At 46.8% G+C, this 23772-nt stretch overlaps 1 protein-coding gene across 1 annotated transcript in view; it reads right to left on the minus strand.

Moving 5' to 3' along the window:
• Rnf144a (ring finger protein 144A) overlaps window positions 1-23772 on the minus strand; it is a 125711-nt gene that overhangs the window by 27276 nt on the left and 74663 nt on the right. Inside the window, exon 3 of the mRNA XM_050141884.1 lies at window positions 13016-13161. Coding sequence (XP_049997841.1) covers window positions 13016-13150 — 135 coding nt within the window. The 5' untranslated portion in view covers window positions 13151-13161. The remainder of the gene's footprint in view (window positions 1-13015; window positions 13162-23772) is intronic.

The following is a 23772-nucleotide window of genomic DNA, read 5'->3' on the forward strand; positions in this document are numbered from 1 at the left end:
TACTGTCTATAATTAAATCTGTCTAATTGGATCTCTGGGGGAACCTGGAATGTCTCGAACCAACCGAACTCAGAAAACTCTCGGACAACTCTGGCCACGGTCCAATATAACGGCACAGCCTCATTCTCTCTAAATGGGGAAGCAGGACAATTAAACCAGGTGAGAGATGGATGCCCTTGGGAGTTTCCCAAATGTTCAAAGGCTTGCTTATGGCCACAAGCAGTGAGTCACGTCTGGGCGGCTGCAACCCCAAGAGCAAGCTCAGCAGCCCGAAGGGTTGCATCTCCAAGCAGCACAGACTGGGATTATGTCATGGGAATATTGATTTGTCCACTCAAGCAGCTGCTCCTGCATCCATCACAACCAGCCCCAGCCCTCTTCCAGACCCAAAGTAGGTCATGACTCACAAGCCTTGTTTTCCAATCTAATAGCAAAAAGATGTCTTAAAGAGATCACGCGCGCACATCCACACACGGACACAAATTAGACAACCAGAAAAACTTCTGTTACAATAGATAAACATCCCCCAGGCAGGAATAGATATTGTTTCTAATGTAGCTCTCATCTTTCTTTAATCAAATGCCTTCCAAATAGCAGACTGTTGTTAGTCATTTTGCCTCTGTTAGCCCAATAAATAGCCCTAAAACCAAAAGCGTGGGAGGTGTTATCGCTACCATTTACCACAGTGAAAGTGGGGGCTTAGGGAGTTAAGCACTGCCCAGAGCTGTTTTACAAACATCATAGGCACTAAGGCCCCAGAGCCCATGTGCCTGACTCCAAGGTCTGCTCCGTTTTCTTGTGTGATTTCTCTTTCTTTTTCTCCCTCAATTAACTCCTTAAACTGGGTCTGGTGATTTAGGCCTATAATCCCAGAACTTTGGTGGATGAGGCAGGAAGATAATGAGTTCAACGTCACCCTGGCTACACAGTGAATTCTTGTTATTATATAGCTGGCCATTCTGAACTAGAGAGTAAAACCCTGTCTCACAAAACTAAGACACATGCACACATGCATGCACTTACACACACACACACACACCTATACACACCACACATGCACACCACACACACAGACATATACACCACAAACATATACAAATATACACCACACATCACACACACCTACATACACCAAATACACACACGTACACATCCACACACCCATATATTACACACACACACACACACACACACACACACACACACACAGAGGCTCTCATAGTGCAACCAATCATTTTTGAAGCATCTCTGTTCCATCAGAAAATTTCCATCGAACAAAGACTCCATCCACTAAACTGACACCTGGATCAACACAAAAACACAACATAGTTTTTATTGTCAACGTGACACAATCTTAGAGCCACTTGGGAAGAGCTAACTCGAGCAGAAAATTGCTTCAATCAGATTGCCCTGGTGGCTGTGACTTATGGGGGACTGTCTTGATTTCCAAGTGGTGCAGGAAGGCCAAGCCCACTGTGGGAGTTGCCATCCTAGACAAGCTGGGGCCTGAGCTGTGTGAGAAGGGCGGGATGAGCCAGGGAGCAGCCTTCCTCCAACGTTTCTGCTTCAAGTACTTGCCCAGTCAGAATTCCCTCAAAGATGCAGTCTAACCTCCAAGATGAAGTAAACAGCTTCCTCTTCTGGCCACGGTGTTTATGGCAGCAACAGAAAACTAACCAAGACAGCAGGGTACAGCATCACCTGCTGCCAGCAAACACTTGGGAGATAAAAGGTTGGGTCTCAGGAACAAAGAACCTTCAGGAAAGAAGCACGGAAAGAAGACTATGGAAAGGAGTGGAGAACAGGAGTGGGGTCACAGAATGTTCCAGACATTGCAGTTTCCAACTCTGAAAGACTTGAAAAGCGTGACTGGCCAGGACCCTCCCTCCCCACCCCCCCACCCCGCCCCACTGCACTAGAAGCTTCTTGCCAAGGAACAGTGGCCACAGAAACTGGCCTGGCGCTTTGGCTCCGAGGGCCTGCTTGGCTGCTGATCAACCCATTGACAAGATCCCAGACACTGTGGCTCACTCAGACCTGGGTGGCCTGGGTTAATCACAAACTATAGTTAACAAAGACCACTTGGGTAGCTTAGCTGCAGACCAAAGCTGTGGGCCCCAAGAATAGCATTTTGGCAGCAAGGACCCTGGAATCACAGTAAGGTTTGGATGCTGGCTCACCCATGAACCACTCTTGTCACAATGGCTTTAGCCATCATCTGGGAGCCTTCAGCCCAGTGTGTGGGGAAAGCTTGGCAGACATGGGAAATGCCACTCTTCCAATGTGTGCGCTGCAGAGACAAGCTGCTCCAGGTGAAGGCAGGACGTCAGCATTCTCCCCGCATTTCCAGAGCTGACAGTAAAGGACCTTTGTGTCTCTCCTCCATCAGACGGCAGGTTTTCTGAAGGTCAGAAAATCTTAGCATTCTTCCATTATCCACACCCCACAGTGCCAGGCAGTGGGGAATCACTGCTGAGCAGATCGACATATGGGTTGAGGCAGAACCTAGCCACCGAATGCTGTATCTCAGCAGAGGACTTGGTGACCCGAGACAGCAGCGAGCTGCCCACACAGGCCTACAGAGAACTGCAGATCCTGAGGCTGGCACACGGCACATCGGGAGATGGTTGACCAGCACAGCCTTCTTAAGACAGCTTCATGAGGACTTTGGATGGCCCTGGAAACCCAGTGTAAACTGCCTCCCACACCTCTTCTGGCAAAGAATGCAGGCCCCAAGACCACAGGCCCTGATGTCACTCACAAGCTTCAGAAATAGAAATGTCTCTGAAAATTAATGAAATAAAAATAAAATCCAGACTTTACATGTTTAAAAATAAGAAGGAAACGACTCCTCTTTATTAGTCTGTGCTCCTGCCAAAATAGGGACACCGTGTCTCCCAAGTAAATGCAGTGTGTGCTCTCGGGCACCCGGCTCTACCAACACCCTCGGCTATACCTGGTACTTGTTTCAGGATGTTTGATCATACTCTGGCTCCCGAGATGGTGTTATTTAATTGTGGTGTGGCTCAGCCCTAGCACACCAATCCAAGAGCTCTCTGTTTATTTAGTGTAAGCAGGATTAAATAAAGCCAACCATAGGTCTAGTGGCAGAGCAAGCAACCAGTCAACAGGAAGAAAAAAAACAAAGAGTAAGAGGGAGTAAGGAGGGTGGATAGAGACACACAGGAAGGAGAAGGGAGGGACATCCGGTGGGAGGAGTTTTTGTTTCAAATGGGATAGGAGAAGAGTCTCCTTCTGAGATGACAGCCAAAGAGGAGGATCAGCTGACTGCTTCCTCTGCCTCTCTGAGCTAGTAGGTTTTCACTCCAGGATCTGGCTCCTGAGTCTTTATTAGTGAAATCAAACGACTGAGATTTTGTTAAAAATAACAGATACTAACCTCCCTGTACCTTCCCAAGGCTTCTAAAAAGAGTTCTCTCACCTGCACAAGAGTACTTAATAAGCATGTCTGCTGCCAGCGTCTGGTTATTCTGTGTGTATTCCATTCATCACTGGATCTGTGGTGATAACCTCCCTGTCGGAAGGGCTGGTATTGCCTCTCACCATGGAGACACTCCATGGATAGTTACCTATTCACTTCCTATAATTCCTTACCTTCAACTTTATATTTTAAAATGCTTTAATTATTAAAAACAAAAACTCCTACCTCCCAACCTTACCTCACCCACTAATCTATAATAGAGTGGCCATCCTGGTCATGACATGACCAACCTAGCATCTGAGGAGCATGACAGTCTAGTGTCCCTGTCCAGCATCTTATTCTCATACAAGGTCATGTGAGAAATGGTAACTCCTGCATCCCTCTGTTGCCCTTCTAGGCTTACACAGGAACCACGGCTTCTCCAATGTCCAGGGAATAGGGGATGGATATCTGGGGCCTGGAGCTGCAGGTAACCAGTGAAGAGTGAATGGGGAAACCCTCCCAGGCTGCACACAGAGGCTGAGGACTGTGCTTGCCTACTGAAAAGACCTTTCAGGGTCCACAAAGGGCCTGACCTAAGAGGGCCCAGAGAGGGTACCAGCAGAGATCTGGCTGGAACAGGTGCTAATCTGTCTCCCATCCAGGGTTCAAGGTCAAGTCAACATAATCATTTTATCCGGGAAGTATTCTGGGACCCGAGGAAGAGACTGAGGCCAGATGAACCCTCTATGTCTGTGGGCCCTAAACAGAGCCTGGGGGAGGGTACAGGCTGGCGTGTGTAGTGAGCCTGGAAGTCTGAGCATATCACCACGTGACACAGGCTCACATGTCAGTTCCGAGACTGGCATCACTGGAGGCCTGAACTCGCTTTGTTCAGCCTCACTAAGACAAACATGAATTTGTTTGTGACATGGTGATGGCAACAGGCTGGGGGACTGCAGAACACAGTCTTCAGAGGGGCTTCTCAACACCGGATATGGGGGTGGGCCTATTTGTACATGCCATGGATAAGCCTCTTGGAAGAACACAACGACCAGTTTGAGGATGGACACAAAACAGGAAGAAGGAAGGTAATCACAGCACTATTTCCAGGACAGAAGGTACCCGGGCTTGTGGGCAGTAGGAAAGGACTGTGACTTTGACCCACGGTGGGTGAGAAAATACCTACATAAAAACCCCCAGTTCCTTGTTTTGTTTCGGAAAAGTGATATGGGGGTAACATGTTCTTAAAGAGCATCATGAGATACGGAGAGAGAGTGTATTCCTCCCTGGGACATGCCACTCTGCTTTGCTTAATGGCTCAAATGTCTATCACAGATGATGTCCCCGGACGGGCTAGTAGCCAGGATGGGAAGAGGGAAAGAGACTCTTCACGGTGGTGGAGATCTGTGGAGAAATCACTGGGTAACTGCCAGGTTCTACAGGCACAAATGAGGACCAGGAAGTAGAAGCAAAGCTTAGACAGCCAACTTCAGACAAGCAGGGGCTAGAATGTAGGTTTACCTCAGAGGATCCCATCTCCCTTGGGGGCTGCAGTGGACACCAGACATCAGAGTTTCAGGGATTGACCCTCTTTTATTCTAATATATAGGAAGAGGGTACATGGATGTTCAAATTCTGGTGACAAGTAGCTGTCACTACACAGTGCTCATTCAAGAGAATGGGCTGTGACATTCAGCCATCAGGACACGAGCTGTCATTTCTTATTGCACAAAGAATCTCATCTTCAAGCTTGTGGCATTTGTCATATTATATATTAGGACATGTACATGTCAGCTTGGAAGAGCGTGAATGAAGCTCTCAAAGGCTCTGAGTGAAGAGTGAAGGAATTAAGGACATAAATAAACTGTCCTGCTTCAGCCAGGGTTATGGGCTGGGCTCTACATAACAGGTCGTCAGGACACTCAATAAACCATCCTGCTTCAGCCAGGGTAACGGGCTGGGCTCTACATAACATGTCATTGGGACCAAACAAGGACTTCAGACTTCAATGGGACAGAGCACAGCATGGCTGTTAGGGCATCACTAACAGAAGTGTGTGTGTGTGTGTGTGTGTGTGTGTGTGAGTGTGTGTGTCTGTGTGTGTATTCATTTTTGAATTTCATCAGTTCATTAGTGTCCCATATAAAAATAAACTTGATGCTGTTGATAGAAGGCAGACTTGGAAATCAGGGCATGCCGAGCAACACTCTTGACACATGGTCTAACTTCTCCATCTGTTGATCCTATATACCAGATGAAGAAATCTGTCCATGCCACAGGCTTTTAGGAGCACAACCGAGGATAGATACAGTAAGGCCTTGATCATGCCCTGTCTCAGTCCATGTTCTATTATCATGATAAAACACCACGACCAAAAGCAGCTTTGGGGAGGGAAGGGTTTATTTCGGCTTACAATGCTCAGGTCACACTCCATCAGTGGGGGAAGTTGGCACAGGAACTCAAGGAAGGAAGTTGGAGGTCAGAGCTCAAGCAGAGGCCATAGAAGAACACTGCTGGCTGGCTTGTTCAATCTGCTTTCTTAGACCATCCAGCAAGCCTAGGGGTAGCACCACCCCCAGTGGGCCGGGCCATCCACCTCAACCATTCAGACAGCACCCCTGAGATTTGCCTGCAGGACAGTCTTATGAAGGAATGCTCTCAATTTTTCATTTTCTCAAAGTTCCTTCTTCCAAGATACATCTAGGTTTGGGTCAAGTTGATGAAAACCAACCAGCACAGTTGACTCTTTGTCAGCTTGACATACAAGCAGATCACCTATTAAATCATAAACTCTCTTTTCTTGTTCATCCCCAAGATCATATATTAATACCAATGTCATAATATAAGACATTCCAATTTTTAAAAGAACCAGTCCTTAAAAATGCCAGTTCTTTAAAACTTCAGTCTGTTTAAGATAGCCAAAGAGATTTTTTCTAAGTCCTAGCCTCTCTAATATAACCAAAGTAAATTCTTTCACCCAGGCCACAGTCATAATCAATTCAAAGCAAAACCAAGGTCCAACAGTGTAAAGAGCTTAGCGTTTAACACGTGAGACCCACTAGTGGTCTCCTAGGCTCCAAAGGGCATGGATAGCTCCACTTCCCTGGCTCTGTCACCCACAATCCACATGGTTTGTCTCCTAGGCTCCGGATCTGCTTCATAGCTCTTGCTGTCCTTGGTCATCAACCCATAGTATTGGCATCTTTAAAATGATCAGGTCTCCACAATAGCTAGGCTGCACCTTTGCCTATGGCCTCTAAAAGGTTGTCTGAGGGGACTTGAACCATGCCAAGCCTCAACTTTTCTCCACGAACTCCTCAGTCCTTAGGTTTATACAGCCGCTGAGGTTGTACCTCCCCAAACAGCCTCTCTTGGCGTCTGTCTCCCAGTGACAAGCCTCAGCAGCCCTCCACAACCCCTTCAAGCTTTTAAAACCAGTACCACATGGGAAGACTCTTACACATTACCAAGTCTGGCTTCCAGCGCAATGCACAGCCTTGGCTGCCTCTAGACCACAACTTCTGTGTGCTGACCCTGAGCAATCACTTCCCACAAGATTCTGCCTAAGTGATTCTGGTCTCTTCGCCATTCTGATTATTTAGCCCCAGATGACCAGCATCTATAGTCCCAGTCAAACAAGGATTTCATTTTACTTCTTAATCCAAAATATTATCCCAACACCCTTATAGTCTTTAAGAGACTCTCAAATTTCCCTAGGAAACTTCGCAACCCAGGCCTCACATCATCTGCATCTCCTCCAAATTCCCACCAATCTCACCAAGGTTTGAACAACTGACAGCTTTTCTATCCCTAAATTCCAAAGTCCTTCCACAATTCTTTCCAAGCCACAGGGTAAGGTGCATCACAGCAATGCCTCATGCCTGCACTATTTCTGTCTTACTCAGTTTCTATTGCTATGATAAAATAACATGACTTAAAGCAGCTTGGGCAGGAACGGGGTTATTTCCACTTGCAACTCTCAGGTAACACTCCATGACTGCAGGAAGGAACTTAGAGGCATGAGCTAGAGCAGAAGTCATGGAGGAGCGCTGCTTACTGGTTTGCTCCTCATGGATGGCTCAGCCTGCTTCCTGATACCATCCAGGAACAAGAATCTGAAGGTGGCACACTGCCATTAGTAGACTGGGCACTATTACTTTAAACATTAATCAAGACGCTACTCAATACATCTACTTACAGGCTTATCTTATAAAGGCATTTTCTCAGTTAGGGTTCCATCTTTTTAAATGTGTTTAGATTTATGGCAAGTAGACCAAAACCCAACCAGCACACACTCCAAACCATCAATGTGTATTATCCCCAATTCCTCCTATCAAGTAGTCATTAACGAGGTACTTTTGAAAGGACCCTAAAGTATGAGGTGAATATAGAAATACTCTACTTGCAGCATAAATCAGTTTTTGGAGAATTTGAGAAGTCCATTTGGGTCGGGAAGCTATTCAGAGCACAGAGCACAAAAGTCAGTTCAGGCCCCGGGGCAGCTGGGACCAGCTTTCTGCAACCTCTTGACACAGACACTCACTTCCTGAACCTGAAGTCACCTACCTAGCCCTTCCCCACCCAGTGAACCAACACCGGGATGCTCATTGGTTCCCTTATCTGTGTCCCTATCTGGTCCAGAGAAGAGGTCTGACATCTGGACACTAGGATGCAGGATGAGGATAACCAGCAGGCTTTTGGACCCTAACTCCATTTAGCAGGACAGTCTGGTTCTGGCTGTTTGCACTCCTCGGTTTTTCCTGTGATGTGTATCTACACGAAAGAGCCCGTCTTAAGGTTTCTGTTGATGTGAAGAGATGCTATGGTCACGGCAACTCTTTTTTTAATACATTTTTTATTGATATTTATTGAGCTCTACATTTTTCTCTGCTCCCCTCCCTGCTTTTCCCCTTCCCCCTTCAACCCTCTTTCAAGGTTATCATGCTCCCAATTTGCTCAGGAGATCTTGTCTTTTTCTACTTTCTACTTCCCATGTAGATTATATCTATGTAAGTCTCTCTTAGTGTCCTCATTGTTGTTTAAGTTCTCTGGGATTGTGGTTTGTACGCTGGCTTTCTTTGCATTATGTTTAAAAACCACCTATGAGTGAGTACATGTGATAATTGTCTTTCTGTGTCTGGGTTACTTCACTCACGGCAACATTTTTTTAAATATTTATTTATTTATTTATTTATTTATTTATTTATTATGTATACATTATTCTGTCTGTGTGTATGCCTGTTGGCCAGAAGAGGGCACCAGACCTCATTACAGATAGTTGTGAGCCACCATGTGGTTGCTGGGAATTGAACTCAGGACCTTTGGAAGAGCAGGCAGTGCTCTTAACCTCTGAGCCATCTCTCCAGCCCCCATGGCAACTCTTATCAAGGAAAACATTCAGTGGAGTGGCTCACATTTTCAGAGGTTTAGTCCATTATCATCATGGTGCTGGAGAAGTAGACCAGTGTCCCACATTTTGGCTTTGCAGGCAACAGGAAGTGTTCTGTCTCACTGGGCATGGTTTAAGCATATATAAGACTTCAAAGCCCACCTCCACAGTGACCCATGTCCTCCAACAAGATCACACCTACTCCAATAAAGCCACATCTCCTAATAGCTCCACTTCTTCTTGGGGGCCATTTTCTTTCAAACTACCACAGAACCTACGCTCAACGACATTCTGGAAAGGATTTGCTAGAATCTTCTCTGACCAGGGCAGGCTGACCTCATATGGTAAGACCGGTTTCATTTCTCCACACCCTGATAAACCTACAAGTCAATGGGTACCCAACCCTGCTGTGCCTGAAGACTCCTCCCATCAGTAAAGCCATATCAGGAAACAGAACCACAGTGCCCGACTAAGGCCAGAGTCAGTTTAAAACCCAGATGATGGAGGAGGCAAGAGGCTTCAAGGAGGGCTGAGAGGAAAACCAAGGCAGTGGGAGGAGCCTAGTAAGGGAGGGTATTTATCCTCTACATTCAGAGGAATGTTCTGACTGCTCTCCCTGAGCCGCATCCTGTGTTCTTCCAAAACCATTCCCTGCCTGCTTGGTCTTGAGGTTTAGCAAGACTAGTCCAGAGATCAGAGACAGGTTCCAGGTCCCTGGCTGAGCCAATCAATGGACAGACCTTAGCTAACCCAGGGGTCAGGACCTAAGGCTGGGCCTTTTCCTGGGAAAGAATTGTTCTTTTGCTTCAGTTACTGGTGACATTCCTTCCCCCTCTTCTTCATCTAGGGACATGTGGTTATGAAATGACCATCCACGTCACCCCATCTGCTCAGAGACCCTACTGAGATGAAGGTCAAAGGGCTGGGGACTGGTATAAGCCATGGGCATGAGCAGCTGACATGCACCACAAAGAGACATGAAGGAGCTGTCAGTGACAGAAAAGAGACAAAGCTCATGAACTGTGGTGATCATAGACAACTCTCATTCCAGGATATGAAGACCAGAGAAGACTGGAAGCCTGAAACCTTGCCAAGTTACTGACCATCAACAAAGAGCCAGTTAGTGGCGGAGGGCAAACTTATCCCTCCACAGCTGGGCACTCCTTCTGAAGTGACTCGCAGCCCCCACACAATGGCCAGCCAAGGGTGCCAGCCTGACCCATGCCATCGAGAGGGTCTTGTGGGATAACATCCTCCTCCTCTGGATCTGACATTACTATTCCCTGTGCAGCTCTGACTTGAGGCAGGGAACCTTCTGTCAGGGTGAAACAACTATATTGCTTTCCTGTCTGTCTGATAAGAGGTCCTTGCTCCTCTATGGCTTACTCACACTGCTGTGACCCCAGTGGCCCCAGCAGAAGAGACAATGTGTAACTGACAAGGTGTGTTGACCCCAGTGACCCCAGCAGAGGAGACACTGTGTAGCTAACATGGCATGTTGACACGGCTTACCCTTCTCAGCCAACACACAGGCGCCCCTATCGTTCCGCGCCCCAGAGCTACAAAAAAAATGCTGATCTCCAACACTCTCAGTTTTAGAATGTAGCTATGGAAGGAGAAAAAAAAAATCATAACTGCCACAAAATGACACTCCTCTATGGTACTTCTGACCTGGCTTCTTTGAGAAAAAGTGACCAGCTTTGTCTTATATTCCTTGACTTAAATGAAGCCCTTAGCAAGAGTTAGCGTCTCTTTTTGTTTGTTTGTTTGTTTTACAAGAATTCTCTAGATAAGGAAACAAAAGCAACAATGAAAGGAAAGGCTTGGCAGGAAGGCAGGAAGGCCAGTATTTCAAGAGAAAGAGCAGGCTGTGATTTTGACAGCTCCAGGTGACTAGAGAGAAGCAGGTGTGTCCCAAAGCACTCAGGGCTGAGCAGTGTTGGGGGACCGGTGGGAACTGTAGAAATATCCCTTCGGGCAAGAGGGAGGCACTCTGCAGACAGCGAACTTTCTAGTACACCCTGCCAAGCTCCAGTCCTAGCTCATCCGCTGGCTGAGATCTGAGCTCTGCATTAATCAGACGGTGTGAGCCACTCCATCATCTTCTGGTCTCCAGTTCCTCCCACCCCTGTCCTGCCCTTGCCTACCTCCTGAAGACATCAAAAGCACTTTCCATTCCAGCAGGTTGATGCCAGTTTTTCCTGGGGCTTTAATGAAGCACGTGTCTTTGACTGTGAGCTCGGAGAGAGATCAAATCGCTTCAGTTCTTGTCCTGAGCCTTTATTGATTAGCTACTATGAGTGCTGCACTAAGCTAGGTATTGAAGGGAGACATAATGAACCAGAAAGTCTCCTTGCTTCCGAGAGGCAGCCTAGAGCCTTCTGGGAATGAGACGTGGGCTTAATTAAGGCTCAGGCTCCTAGATCTGAAGGCATAAAGGAAACAGAGGGTTCCGGCCATGAACAGGACAGTGAAGACAGCCAGGCAGGGAGGTAGGAAAGACTTTTAGCCACGTTCTCATCTCCACTCCACAGGCAGCTGCCCACACTCTGCAGTCAGAACAGCAAGGCAATTAAAGTCAGAAGCAACGGGGCTTTTCAAAGAACAGTCTAAAGAGAGTTCCCACTCCCCTTCTATACATGTACAAGGGACTGCAGCATTTTCTTTTGCCACCCAGATGTAGCGATATATAACTGACATATACAAACAGCATATTTAAGGTGCCTGGCTCGATGCTCCCATGTATGTGTGTATTTGTGTGTGTGTGTGTGTGTGTGTGTGTGTGTAACGGGTGCATTCACGCGTGTGAATACGGGTGTGTGCAGAGGACAGCCTCAGGTGCAGGTCCTTCAGACAGGCTGTCTTCACTGCCTCTCCTCTAGCCAGGCTAGATGACCCATGCTTTTCCAGGGACCGTCCTGCCTCCGCCTCCCATCTCCCAGTAGAGTTCTGATGATCTGCACTCAGGTTCTCAAACTTGCAAGGCCAGCACCTGTCCATACCGAGCCATCTCCCCAGCCCTGCATGTAAATATTGAGAAGCCATCAGTTTAAGCGTGCACCATGTCCTTTTGGCTTCGGGTTTATTCCTGTAGCTGCCATTGGTCGGCTTTGCCTTTTATTTCTGGTGGGAATATTTAAGTCGAGACAGGGTGTCTTTACGCCCATACAGCATGCTAACCCATTCAACATGTCCATCATGTCGAGTCACACAACTGTGCCCTGCACCATCTAGTCAACACTGCCTTGTCCTACCTGCTCTGGTAATGTTTCTTCAACTCCTGTTCTTTCAGGACCAAGTGGGGGGGGGGATCAGAAAAACCAAGTAAACAATATTTCCTTTATTTTTAACCTACTCTTTTTTTCTGCTGAGTTTTTTTTGTTATCATAATGTTTTATGATAAAAATTCTAAGTCTGAGCTGGAGAGATGGTTTAACCATTAAGAGCACATGCTAGACTTCCAGAGGACCCAAGTTTGATTCCCAGCACCTACATCAAATGGTTTAAAATGCTCATAAATCCAGTTCCAGGAATCTGCTGCCCTTTGCTGCCCTACACACACACACACACACACACACACACACACACACACACACAATCACACACACAGCAAATACACATACATACACATGTTCAGAAATAAAACAGAAAAGAGAAAAGAAAAAAATTTTCATGTCTGAATTTGACCCAAACCCAACCCTCTTGAATTAGAAGTCTCTATATTCATGTTGAGAACTGATCATTTGGCCTCATGAAATTCTGGCTATGGTGCAAGAAAATGTGGCCTCAAGCCATAGATATTGTCACTCAGTATTCGGCAGAGAAAGATGGCACTGGCGGTTACAGATTGAAGCTGCCCACAGTCCTCAGGTTAACCTTGCCACAATGTCAAGTGTGCAATTATCATTAAACTGAAAATAAGGTACAGAAAAGCTTCTTGTAGTGAGAGGAATGCTTGCTGTGTTGGATGTTTCTGTTCTGCCGCCCCTTCCAACAATCCTGGTAATGCTGACTTGTGCACGACAAGCCATTGTCACACAAAGCATCTACTCTGGCCACCTGCCTAAAGGATCCCTCTCATATCTGTGTGAGTATGAACAGACACTTAGGCTCCCCCAAAGTTCAGTCCCAAGTGTGGCCTGGTGTGTCTAGAAGTGAGACCAGCAACCTCCTAGAACATGCACTGGAGCCGAGAGACCAACCAGGGTACAGAAGATGCATTGGCACTGGGCGATGGTTGTCATCTGCTCCGCTGGGTACTCCCCGAGGCACAGCTTGCAGGACAGCAGCGGGTCAAGGGCCAGGTCCCAGGTGGGCCGGTACCTGGCTGTTGTCATCGCAGAGCAGTCTGAAAGGAGAAACGAACATTCAAGATTCGCTGCTGTGGCTCCCACAGAAACACAGAGAAAAACCACTGCTCTTGGTTGCAATGGGACCATCGGGGAGGAGACAGCAAATGACCGTGGACGACAGAGACAAGGTACTCTGGGGAGGTCTATCCGGGGGACCCCACCTCAGGTCTGTGGTGTTGATCCTCAAACTTGGAAAGGACCGCACACCCCCATCCTTCCCTTCAAGCCTTTGAGGTGCATTTGATTAAAGTGCCTTCTAGAGGGGTAACCATGGAAGAGAGGCTTTGGTTAAAGGAGTCAACTGCTTGGATTTGACTTTTCTCCAGTTTGTGACAGAGAAACATCTGTGGGAAAGGACCCGAGGAAGCCCATCTCTAAGGCCCTTCCTGCCCTCATAAGGCATACAATTTCCTTAGCAACGCCTTCAGCAAGCCCATTTTCTAGAATGCTCGGTTCTGGACAGAGAGGGTGTTTGCAGTCAGGCTCCCTCAGGGGAGTCAAATGTGTGCAGCAGAGCTTCAGCGATGTTTCAGGATACCCCAGGACTTCCTCTGTCACATTCCCAAGCCACCCGTGACTGGTGTCCCTGCCATCTGTGTTTGCCTGTTGCATAGGTGTTATGCCGCATTAGTCCCTGTTGCATAGGTGTTATGCCGCATTAGTCCCTGTTGCATAGGGGTGGTTATGTCGCATTAGTCCCTGTTGCATAGGGGTGGCTATGCCGCATTAGTCCCTGTTGCATAGGGGTGGTTATGCCGCATTAGTCCCTGTTGCATAGGTGTTATGCCGCATTAGTCCCTGTTGCATAGGTGTTATGCCGCATTAGTCCCTGTTGCACGGTGGCTATGCTGCATTGGCCATGCTGGCTGTTTGGTCATCCATGCTGAGCCAGGCAGCCAAGAGGATTGTGGTGGGGGGGGAGGGAAGAGGTGGACCTTCAAGCTTTCAAGTCAATGCTGGTCTAAAGATCCCTTCCACTCCTGAGAGAGTTCCTGTTGTTTACATTAACAAATCCATGTATCTGGAGATCTAAATTCTCACTTGGGGCCTTGACACTTGATTTGAAGCATCCTGTCCTCACAGGGTACCTGCGACACTTAAGTGTGTGCTTTGTGATTCTAGTAGTTGGCTTTCCAAACTCAGGCTTGCCAAGCTGGGAGCCGGACAGCCTTCCATTAAAACTACCTCAGGTGGTCTATACGCGTCACTTCTCATCCTAAGATCAACACTGATGCGGAGGTGTGGCGCATATCCTTCCTCACCTACATCCCATTCTGAAGGAGGCGATCAGGAAAACCTGCACCCCCCAAATGAGAGCAGACAGCAAGGACTAGATCTTCTGACCTCTTCCTTCTAGCAGAGGACTCTACGCTTAAATGACAAAGACATAGACAGGAAGGAAAAGGGAAAGAATTACGATGCCAAGGTCAGCAAACAACAGCTCCAGCATCTCAGAAAGATCCAAAGATACCTGAGGAAACTTCTAACCACAGATCTTCTAGTCTGATTCAGGAATGCGGTCTCAGTAATCAAAATCGCTCTGGAAACACCCTCAAAGCCATGCCCAGACATGTGTCTCCTGGGTAGCTCCAAGTCCTGTCCTCCCCAGTTACAAAGAATGACCATCACACAGTCCAAGAATGACCATCACACAGTCCAATCAGGAGAAAGAGAGAGCTTAGCGTTTCTCATCAGAAACATGGTGCAGAACAAGCTGGCAGGGGAAGAACCCTGTGTGCTTGGGTTAGGACAGAATTAATGTTCCCAACCCATCAGCCATAAATGTCCTTATCCCCTTGTAGGCTTCAGTCTGCACGTGTGCAGTGGGGTTGACAATCCCACTTCATGAAAGGATGAAATGAGGAAGGATCATACAGAAGTCTTCCTCCTTCCGATATGATGTCTCATATCAACAACGCTTCATCACTCCAAGACAGTGGTTCTCAACCTTCCTAACATGGCAACCCTGTAAGACCATTCCTTGTGGATCAAGGGGATACAAATTGAAAAAGAAGTCGTCAAACTCTCACTATTTGCTGATGATATGATAGTTTACATAAGCAATCCCAAAAATGCTACCAAGGAACTTCTACAACTCATAAACACTTTCTGTAATGTAGCAGTATACACAATTAACAACAACAACAACAACAACAACAACAACAACAACAACAACAAAAACCAGTAGGCCTCCTGTACACAGATGATAAATGAGCTGAGAAAGAAATCACAGAAACATCACCCTTCACAATAGCCACAAATAGCATAAAATATCTCGAGTAACTCTAACCAAACAAGTGGAAGACCTGTATGACAAGAACTTTAAATCTTTGATGAACGAAATTGAAGAAGACACTAAAAAATGGAAAGATCTCCCATGTCCTTGGGAAGGTAGAATTAACAGTAAAAAAAGATCTTACTAAAAGCAACCTACAGATTCAATGCAATGTCCATCAAAATCCCAGCAAAATTCTTCACAGACCTAGAAAGAATGGTAATCAACTTCATATGGAAAAGCAAAAAACCCAGGATAGCCAAAGCAATCCCGTACAATAAAGGAACTTCTGAAGGCATCACAATCCCTGACTTTAAACTACAGAGCAACAGTACTGAAAACAGCCTGGTATTGGCATAAAAACAGACAGCAGGACAAATGGAAATGAATCAAAGAACCATATATTATCTATACACGTATGAACACCTGATTTTTGACAAAGACGCAAAAAATATAAAATGGAAAAAAGAAAGCATATTTAAGAAATGGTGCTGGCATAACTGGATATCAACATGTAGAAGAAAATAGACCCATATCTATCGCCATGCACAAAACTTAAGTCCAAATGGATCAAAGACCTCAACATAAAGCCAACCACACTGAACCTCATAGAAAAGAAAGTGGGAAGTACACTTGAATGCATTGCCACAGGAGACCACTTCCTAAATATAACTCCAGTAACACAGACACTGAGAGAAACAATTAAATGGGACCTCCTGAAACTGAAAAGCTTCTGTAAAGCAAAGGACATGGTCAACAAGATAAAACGGCAGACTACAGAATGGGGAAAAATTCTTCACCAACCCCACATCAGACAGAGGTCTGATCTCCAAAATATACAAAGAACTCAAGAAATCTGTCATCAAAAGAACAAATAATCCAATAAAAAAAATGAAGTACAGACCTAAAGAGAGAACTCTCAAAAGAAGAATCTAAAACGGCTGAAAGACACTTAAGGAAATCCTCACATCCTTAGTCATCATAGAAATGCAAATCAAAACAACTCTGAGATTCCATCTTACACCTGTAAGAATGGCCAAGATCAAAAACACTGATGACAACTTATGCTGGAGAGGTTTTAGGGTAAAGTGAACACTCCTCTATTGCTGATGGGAGTGCAAACTGGTACAGCCCCTTTGGATATTAGTATGGCGATTTCTCAGAAAAATTAGGAAACAACATCCCACCAGACTCAGCAATACCACTTTTGGGTATATACCCAAAGGTTGCTCAATCGTGTCACAGGACATGTGCTCAACTATGTTCATAGCAGCATTGCTTGTCATAGCCTGAACCTGGAAACAACCTAAATGCCCCTCGGCCAAAGAATGGATAAGGAAAATGTGGTACATTTACACAATCGAGTACTACACATCAGAAAAAATATGACATCTTGAAATTTGCAGGCAAATGGATGAATCTAGAAAACATCATATTGAGTGAGGTACCCCGAACCCAGAAAGACAAATATCATATGTACTCACTGATAAGTGGCTTTTAGACATAAAGTAAAGAAAAACCGCCCTACAATTCACAATCCCAGAGAACCCAGACAACAATGAGGACCCTAAGAGAGACATACCTGGATTTAATCTACATGGGAAGTAAAAAAAGACAAAATCTCTTGAGTAAATTGGAAGAATGGGGACCACGGGAGAGGGCTGAATGGGAGGGGAGAGGTAGGGAGGGAAACAGAAAAATCTATAGCTCAATAAAATCAATGAAAAAAATGTGAAAAAAACCCAAAAAGATCATTCTTCATGTTGCAGTGACCCCCAACCAGACAATTATTTGGTTGCTACTTCATAACTGTAATTTTGCTACTGTAATAAATCGCAATGTAAATATCTGATATGCAAGACATCCGATATGCAACCCCAAAGGGGTCATAACCCACAGGTAGAGAAACACTGCTCTCAGAGAAGAATTCCATGATGCCACAGTGTTCGGCAGTTGGTGCCAGAGCCAATCTACATGTGTGCACTTTTCCTCAGGTTCAGTCAGCCAAGGCTCACTGGGTGCCTGTGTGCAAATACTAGGTGCCCTTGAGAAAGAGAATGAGTACCAGGCACTCAAAAGGAGCCCGCACAAACTGCAAACATAGACAGGTAAGATACAATGACCAGTGGGGTGTGGGAACATGGCAGACACACGGGGAGCCCTACCTCAGGAGCAGAGCCCACAGAGACAAGGGTGTGGCCACCCTGTTCTGGAATCATTCAGGAGTAAGGGCCACTAACTTGTACCCAGGGCAGGGAATGGGTGGCAGCAAGGATGGGCCAGCAGCTTCCCAGGGCAGTTATAGCTGCAATTAACTTACTCTGCACTCAGGATATTTTCCCTTGTTATAAAGGAGTCATTGACACAGATAAAATGACTTTCAGATGGATGAAGTGGAGCCTTTAAGAAAACTTAAAATATGTGCCCTAATACAGAAAAGGTGGAGAGCACAAGAGGATGTCGGGATTCCTTAGTCTTTGAGGGCGCAAAAGGACACTATGTGTATAGCTTTTTCCTACCCTGAGGGTGTGTTCATATAGAGTGTATCCATATACCCTGAGTTGTTTGTTATTATTTAAATGCCAACACAGGTTTTTATGAGGTCTAGCGACCATAGACCATAGTCTTCTGACCGCTTGCTCACTGTAGAGCTCTCTGCATCTTTTCCTGTTTAAATCCCTCCTTTTGTTTCTCCTGTTTACACTTTGCACTGTAGAAAGAGACTATGCTTTGATTAAGAAAGGGTCACTGGTCCTAAAGGGTTCACAGACTTTAACAAGACTCCCTCAAGCTGAGGGCTGGTAGGCTTCATACTCAAGACTGGAAATGACCCCAGTGGGCAGCCTCTGCTAGCTGATTTCTAGGTCCTGGAGGGTGGAGGTGGGGGAAAGATTGTTGACAGTGTCATAGGCACGGGGTTCAGATTCTGCAGCACACCGTGGCAAAGCCTTCACAGGGGAGGAGTTAAACAGACCTGGCTTCAATGCTCTGCGGCATCTTAGGTGATTTAGGAAGGCTGAGGAACTTCCTATCTTTTTTCTTTGTAAACTGCAGAATGAGAAGACAGCGCCAGCTTGGTAAGCAGGAGCCATTGACGTGTGTCTGACAAAAGAACTTGGAAAATAACTGCAAGGGGAAGGACAAACAACAGCAAAGGATGAACGGGACAAGTAGTCCCTCCAAAACATTCTGTCCAACAGCTGGGGCCTTTGCAAGAGCTGTACAATGTGGCCCAAGACTGAACATCAGCCCAGGTGGGTTACAGAATTCAGACAACAAGAGCTCACCTGAATCCACAGAGGCCCGAGTTCCCAAGTCCATACCCTCTATAGGTTCTGGTCTGGGAAAAAGCAATGTTCTGTTTCCTCCACAGTCTGTCCCAGGCCATGGCCCTATGGAATCTTCGTTGTTCCCAAGACTTGTGTCTTCCCTCGCCAGCTTTAGTACCCACTCCTCTTCCTGTTTACAGTCTCCTTTGGAGCAGCTGGGAGGGCTTGAACTGTCTGGCTTCCTTTCTCGCCTGCCCCTGCTTTCCACTTGACCCCTGGACAATAAGGCTTTCCACTGCACTGGGCATGGAACAGGGCAGCCTCTACCCTTACCTCTGCCCCTACCACTGCCCCTGGTCCTGCCCTTGCCCCATAAGCAACTTCAAAAGCAAATCAGATTCCCAATTGAGGTGCCACTTTTGTATCATCTCCTGTGACATATACAGACTTTGAACTAGGCACAAAACCATGCTTCTAATAGTGACACCAACAGGACATGGGAAGAAAGATGCCTGTATCATGTGAGTCCATCAGGGCTTTTGCACACACACACACACACACACACACAGAGAGAGAGAGAGAGAGAGAGAGAGAGAGAGAGAGAGAGAGAGAGAGAGAATGCCCTGAATATGATTTCGTAAAGTTCTGCACAGCTGCAAACTTACAATAGGGATTTGCCAAGGAAATCACAAAGCACCATAAAAACAAAACAAAACTCCCCACAGACTTTGTTTTCCTAATGTGACTGTCAAATCCTAGGAAACAACAAACTGTGTTAAGGGTGTCTGGTCAATTACAAGCATGACTTGAGTCATTCAAAATGTTTGTGGGACAAGGTATCAGGCCAAGGGACGTACACTGTGGCAGGAGAGTAGTAGACTCAAGGGCGAGAAAGAGCTGAAAGGGACAACCCGTCCACCAGGGAAGACAGTTAGCAGGCTAAAAGATGGGGATATCTGCCAGAAACAACTCATCTCCAGGCCCTTCACCCAAACATCTTTAAAGGAAAGTGGGGAAGGGACAGAAAAGGGTGTTACTATCTTCTGCTGATCTCATGACCTTCTCCCACAAGCCACTGCTCTCAGGGAAGAGTCCTGCTCCTGTTTCTTCCCAGTCAAGGTCCATTACCACTCCCACCCACTGCATCTCTAAACTTCTAGCTGTCCACTGTGCTCTATGGAGTCCCTGTGACGTCTCTGAGTCTTCAGCTATCTCTTCTTTTCTTTGTCTGACGTGTGGCCCACGGTGCCCTCTCCCTCTCCTGAAGAGCAACAGCAGCCCCTGAGAACCTGGGGGATCAATCTGACAGGATCTACCATACCTAGTAGCCAACCCTTGGGCAGCCTGTGCGTCATTATCTCAATCACATTAATGAATGGAGAGAGATCCTAACCGTGGGCAGTACTACTCCATCAACTCGGGATCCGGACTGAGGGAGATTAGCACCAGCACACACGCTCCGCTTCCTGGCTGTGGACGTGATGCGATCAGCCACCCAAGGCTTCTGTTGCCATGCCTAAAACACCATCACAGACTGCACTCTCGAACTGTGAGCCGAAATAGACTTTTCCTTCCTTGAGCAGCATTGGTCGGGGATTTTGTTAAAACAAGACAGCAACTCACTCAACCTGTTAGTTTGCGAGTCTTAGCCCAGATGTGTGACATCAGAAACTGGTGAGCACAGCTGCAGAAGGCTGTGTCGTCAAAGGCTTCTAGGAGATGGGGACTCGTGATATAGCCTGTACATCACTGGTCAGCATTGTTTCATGTCAGAGTCCCTACTCACATGTACATGACTCAAGGGCCACACAGGCTTAGGCTTACAGGCCCCGAGGTGAATTACACAGAGTAACTTTCAACCATTCTTTCCTAAAACTCCTCCTAGTCTGGTGTGGCATTGGATGCCTATATGACCTGTGAGTTTCTCTCCTTACCTTCAAGAGAGATTATACAATGGTCAGCGCTGTGATCCATTCTTCTAGACTGGGCTCTCCATAGACAGGCAGTCCATAATTATAATAATCAAAGATAGAAGAGACAATGGGAGCTGGTGAGACAGCTCAGTGGTATGAACACTGGAGGCACAAGCATGAGGGTCTGAGCCTGGAGTCCCCAGGGCCTACGGAAAAGCCTGTGCCTGCCGGTAACCCCAGCATTAGAGGGGGATCCCTGGGGATTTCTGTCCTGCCAGTCTGGGGTAAGACAGCAGGAACAAACACAGTTATATCAGGACGAAAATGCAACAGAAGCCCAGTTGGAGAAGAGTAGGAGCCCTTCCTTCTGGTGACATCTAGTGAGTAGAGCATGCTCGACACAAAGCCTATGGCCTACAAAGGTGGGGGACTATAAACAACAATATATTGCCTCCTGATGGATACTTTCGGGGCAGTTTTCTCAGTTCAGCAGGAAAACCCACTCTTGGGGGATGCCTTTTTTTCTTTCTTAACAAGCTCTTTCTTTCCCATGCCTAACATCAATGGCATGGTTTTCCCTCAATCTCTTTTACCAACAGCTTCTCTGAAGCTCTAATAAAACGGACCTTTGCTTCTTGAGTCCATTTGTACATTCTCTTATTAAGAAGACTAAGAACCCCAAAGGGAAACCCCAGCTTGCCTGGTAAAAAGCCTAGTCATAAAATGAGGAACTCTGGGTTCGGTGAAAGACCCCATCTCAAGGGAATGGGATGGGAAAGGACAGAACAGGGTACCCAATGGTCCCCTGGGGCCTCTGCATGTGTGCACATGAACACGTGGTTGCCTAAGAGACCGTGCTTATCTCTCCCATCCATCACTTGTTTATCTGTGCTCCTGTCGGTAGGAGGCTAACGATGAGCAAGGCACAGAAGCTAGAAATCCCGGGATACTAGAACAGAACTGGGAAATTACGTAGGACTACAGAAGCCAACGGAAAGCATTTCCAGGCAGCATGCTGGCACACGCACTGGTTGGCATGTGTGCATGGGCCTCCCTGGACAGCAGCTGAGAGGACACAGAGGGAACGGGACTTTACCCAAAATACATGCCATGCCTAGACGCTCAGTCCAGTAATTTGGTCAGATGTAAGAAACCAGCAGGCATAGGATAAATGGCTAATTCCATCAAAGACAAAAAGAGGTTCTGAGAAGCATGGAAACAGCCATGGTACCACCATGGAGCCGCCAAGGGCAGGCTCAAAATGATCCACTTGCATTGGCAACGTGCAAGACTATTCAAATGCTGAGCACACACCAACATCTGAGCACTCTGAGCAGCTGTATGAACTATGACCCCCCAACCAAAAAAAAAAAATAAAGAAAAGACTAAAGAGATAAGTAGCTGACAAAAAGCTCAAGCTAGGTTTGACAGTCCATGCTGGCAATACTACCACGGCACAAGAAACAGTCAGGAGGGCACTGACTTCCAGATCAGGCTAGGCCCACACAGGGAGACCCTGTCTCAAAATCAAAAAGAGAAAAGACACGTATCTTGTTCCACTGGCCTCTGTACTTCCCCCGTGTAGAAGGAGCACAGTTCAGACTCCAGGGTGGGATGCCCACAGGGACTGCCTGCACTGCTGCACAGGGAGGAGGGGAGACAGGGTGATGTCACACTGTCTCTGCTGGAGACACAGTGTGGGTGTCACAGTGGTCAGGTAGGGTGTCAGGGTGCACCCCTAACTGGGTTGGATGAGATTGACACGACCTTGTGGTCCTCTCCTTAACCCTACAACGCCAGTCTTACAGTGGGAAGAACACGGTGCACATAGCTGTTCAGAGACATTCCAGAGACTCCTCACCCATCTGGCCGATCATCCTCAAAACGGCCATGGTCTGCCTTGAAACCATGCAAGTGTGAATGGTTCTGACGCTGGAAAGTAGGTAGGATTCTGGGTCAAAATAAAGTTTGAAAAAAGTAAAGGTTTTAGTGAGGAATGCATAGGTTTGTTGACCATGATAATGACTCAAGATGTCACCAGAGGAGGTGTGTGTGTGTTTGTACGTGCATGCGCGCATGCGTTAAAAAAAAAAAAATTATCTGGTCTACCTTTGACCTTTTACTACCTCTAAATTCAAACCTACCAATCTCAACCTAAATTGTACCAAATGAAGTGTATTTTAAAAGCTCCCACTCCCATCCTAGAAAAGTAGACCCCAAAAGAAAGAATGACAACATTCTAAGCTAAGGCTCTCCCGAGATGCCACCGAAATCTGAAAAATCGAGAGGAGACAAAGATCTCGTACTGAAATTTTAACGATCCCACTCTTTAGGGTGTGAAGATGCTAATGAATAATGCATGGAGAATCCAAGAAGGCTCTGTGTTGGGGATCAGCGGGACTGTGAGGTACCTCCTGTAGGAGGGCAGCTCACTAGGATGGCTCTGCATCATAAAGCGCATCCCTATATCAAGGTGTTGCAGTGGGAGGGCCAAACAGACCTAAGAGCAAAGGACCAAAGAGGGAAACTGCCACATACCTCAGGGCTGGACATAGGCCACTCACTAAAAAGACAGCGGCTTGGAGAATAACTTTAACACACCAGTCCAGGGGAGATCACAGGTCAGTCATTAGGAACTCAAGGATGCAGACAGCAGCTGGGCCTGGACACCGAGATGGGTGAGGGCGCTGGATGGGATACACACTGACATAGAACCACAGGCAGGGATCTTTCCACAGACCACACTTCCCCTCCATGAGAGTGCTCAGGGGTCTGCACTCGCAAAATCAGTGCCACAAAAAGAAAGGTCCACGTGGCTGTCTGTGTGGTTTCCAGAGCTCCTGTTGCCCCTAGGAGGTGATAGAATCAAGGGGACAGCCACCCAGTAGAATTCCTGCTGGAACAGCCTTTGGAGTCATGTCCAACTCCTGCCAGAGCCTCCAGCAGGCTAGCTTGAGGAAGCCTCATGAAGGTTAATCTTGCCTTCAGATCTGCAGATTGAGAGACTCATAGGAGTATAGGGAAGCAAGCCTCCAAGTGTATCAGTGAGGGCCATTCCAGGGTGGATTAGACCATGGGGGTTCTGACCGACTAGTGAATTCAAAATAGAAATAGATGAATTGGAGGCAGTGGAACACAGCTGGAGGAAGT

The sequence above is a fragment of the Alexandromys fortis genome, unplaced genomic scaffold (genome assembly GCF_014885135.2).
Source record: "Alexandromys fortis isolate MF-2015 unplaced genomic scaffold, M_Fortis_MF-2015_v1.1 scaffold_30, whole genome shotgun sequence".
Classification (NCBI taxonomy): domain Eukaryota; kingdom Metazoa; phylum Chordata; class Mammalia; order Rodentia; family Cricetidae; genus Alexandromys; species Alexandromys fortis.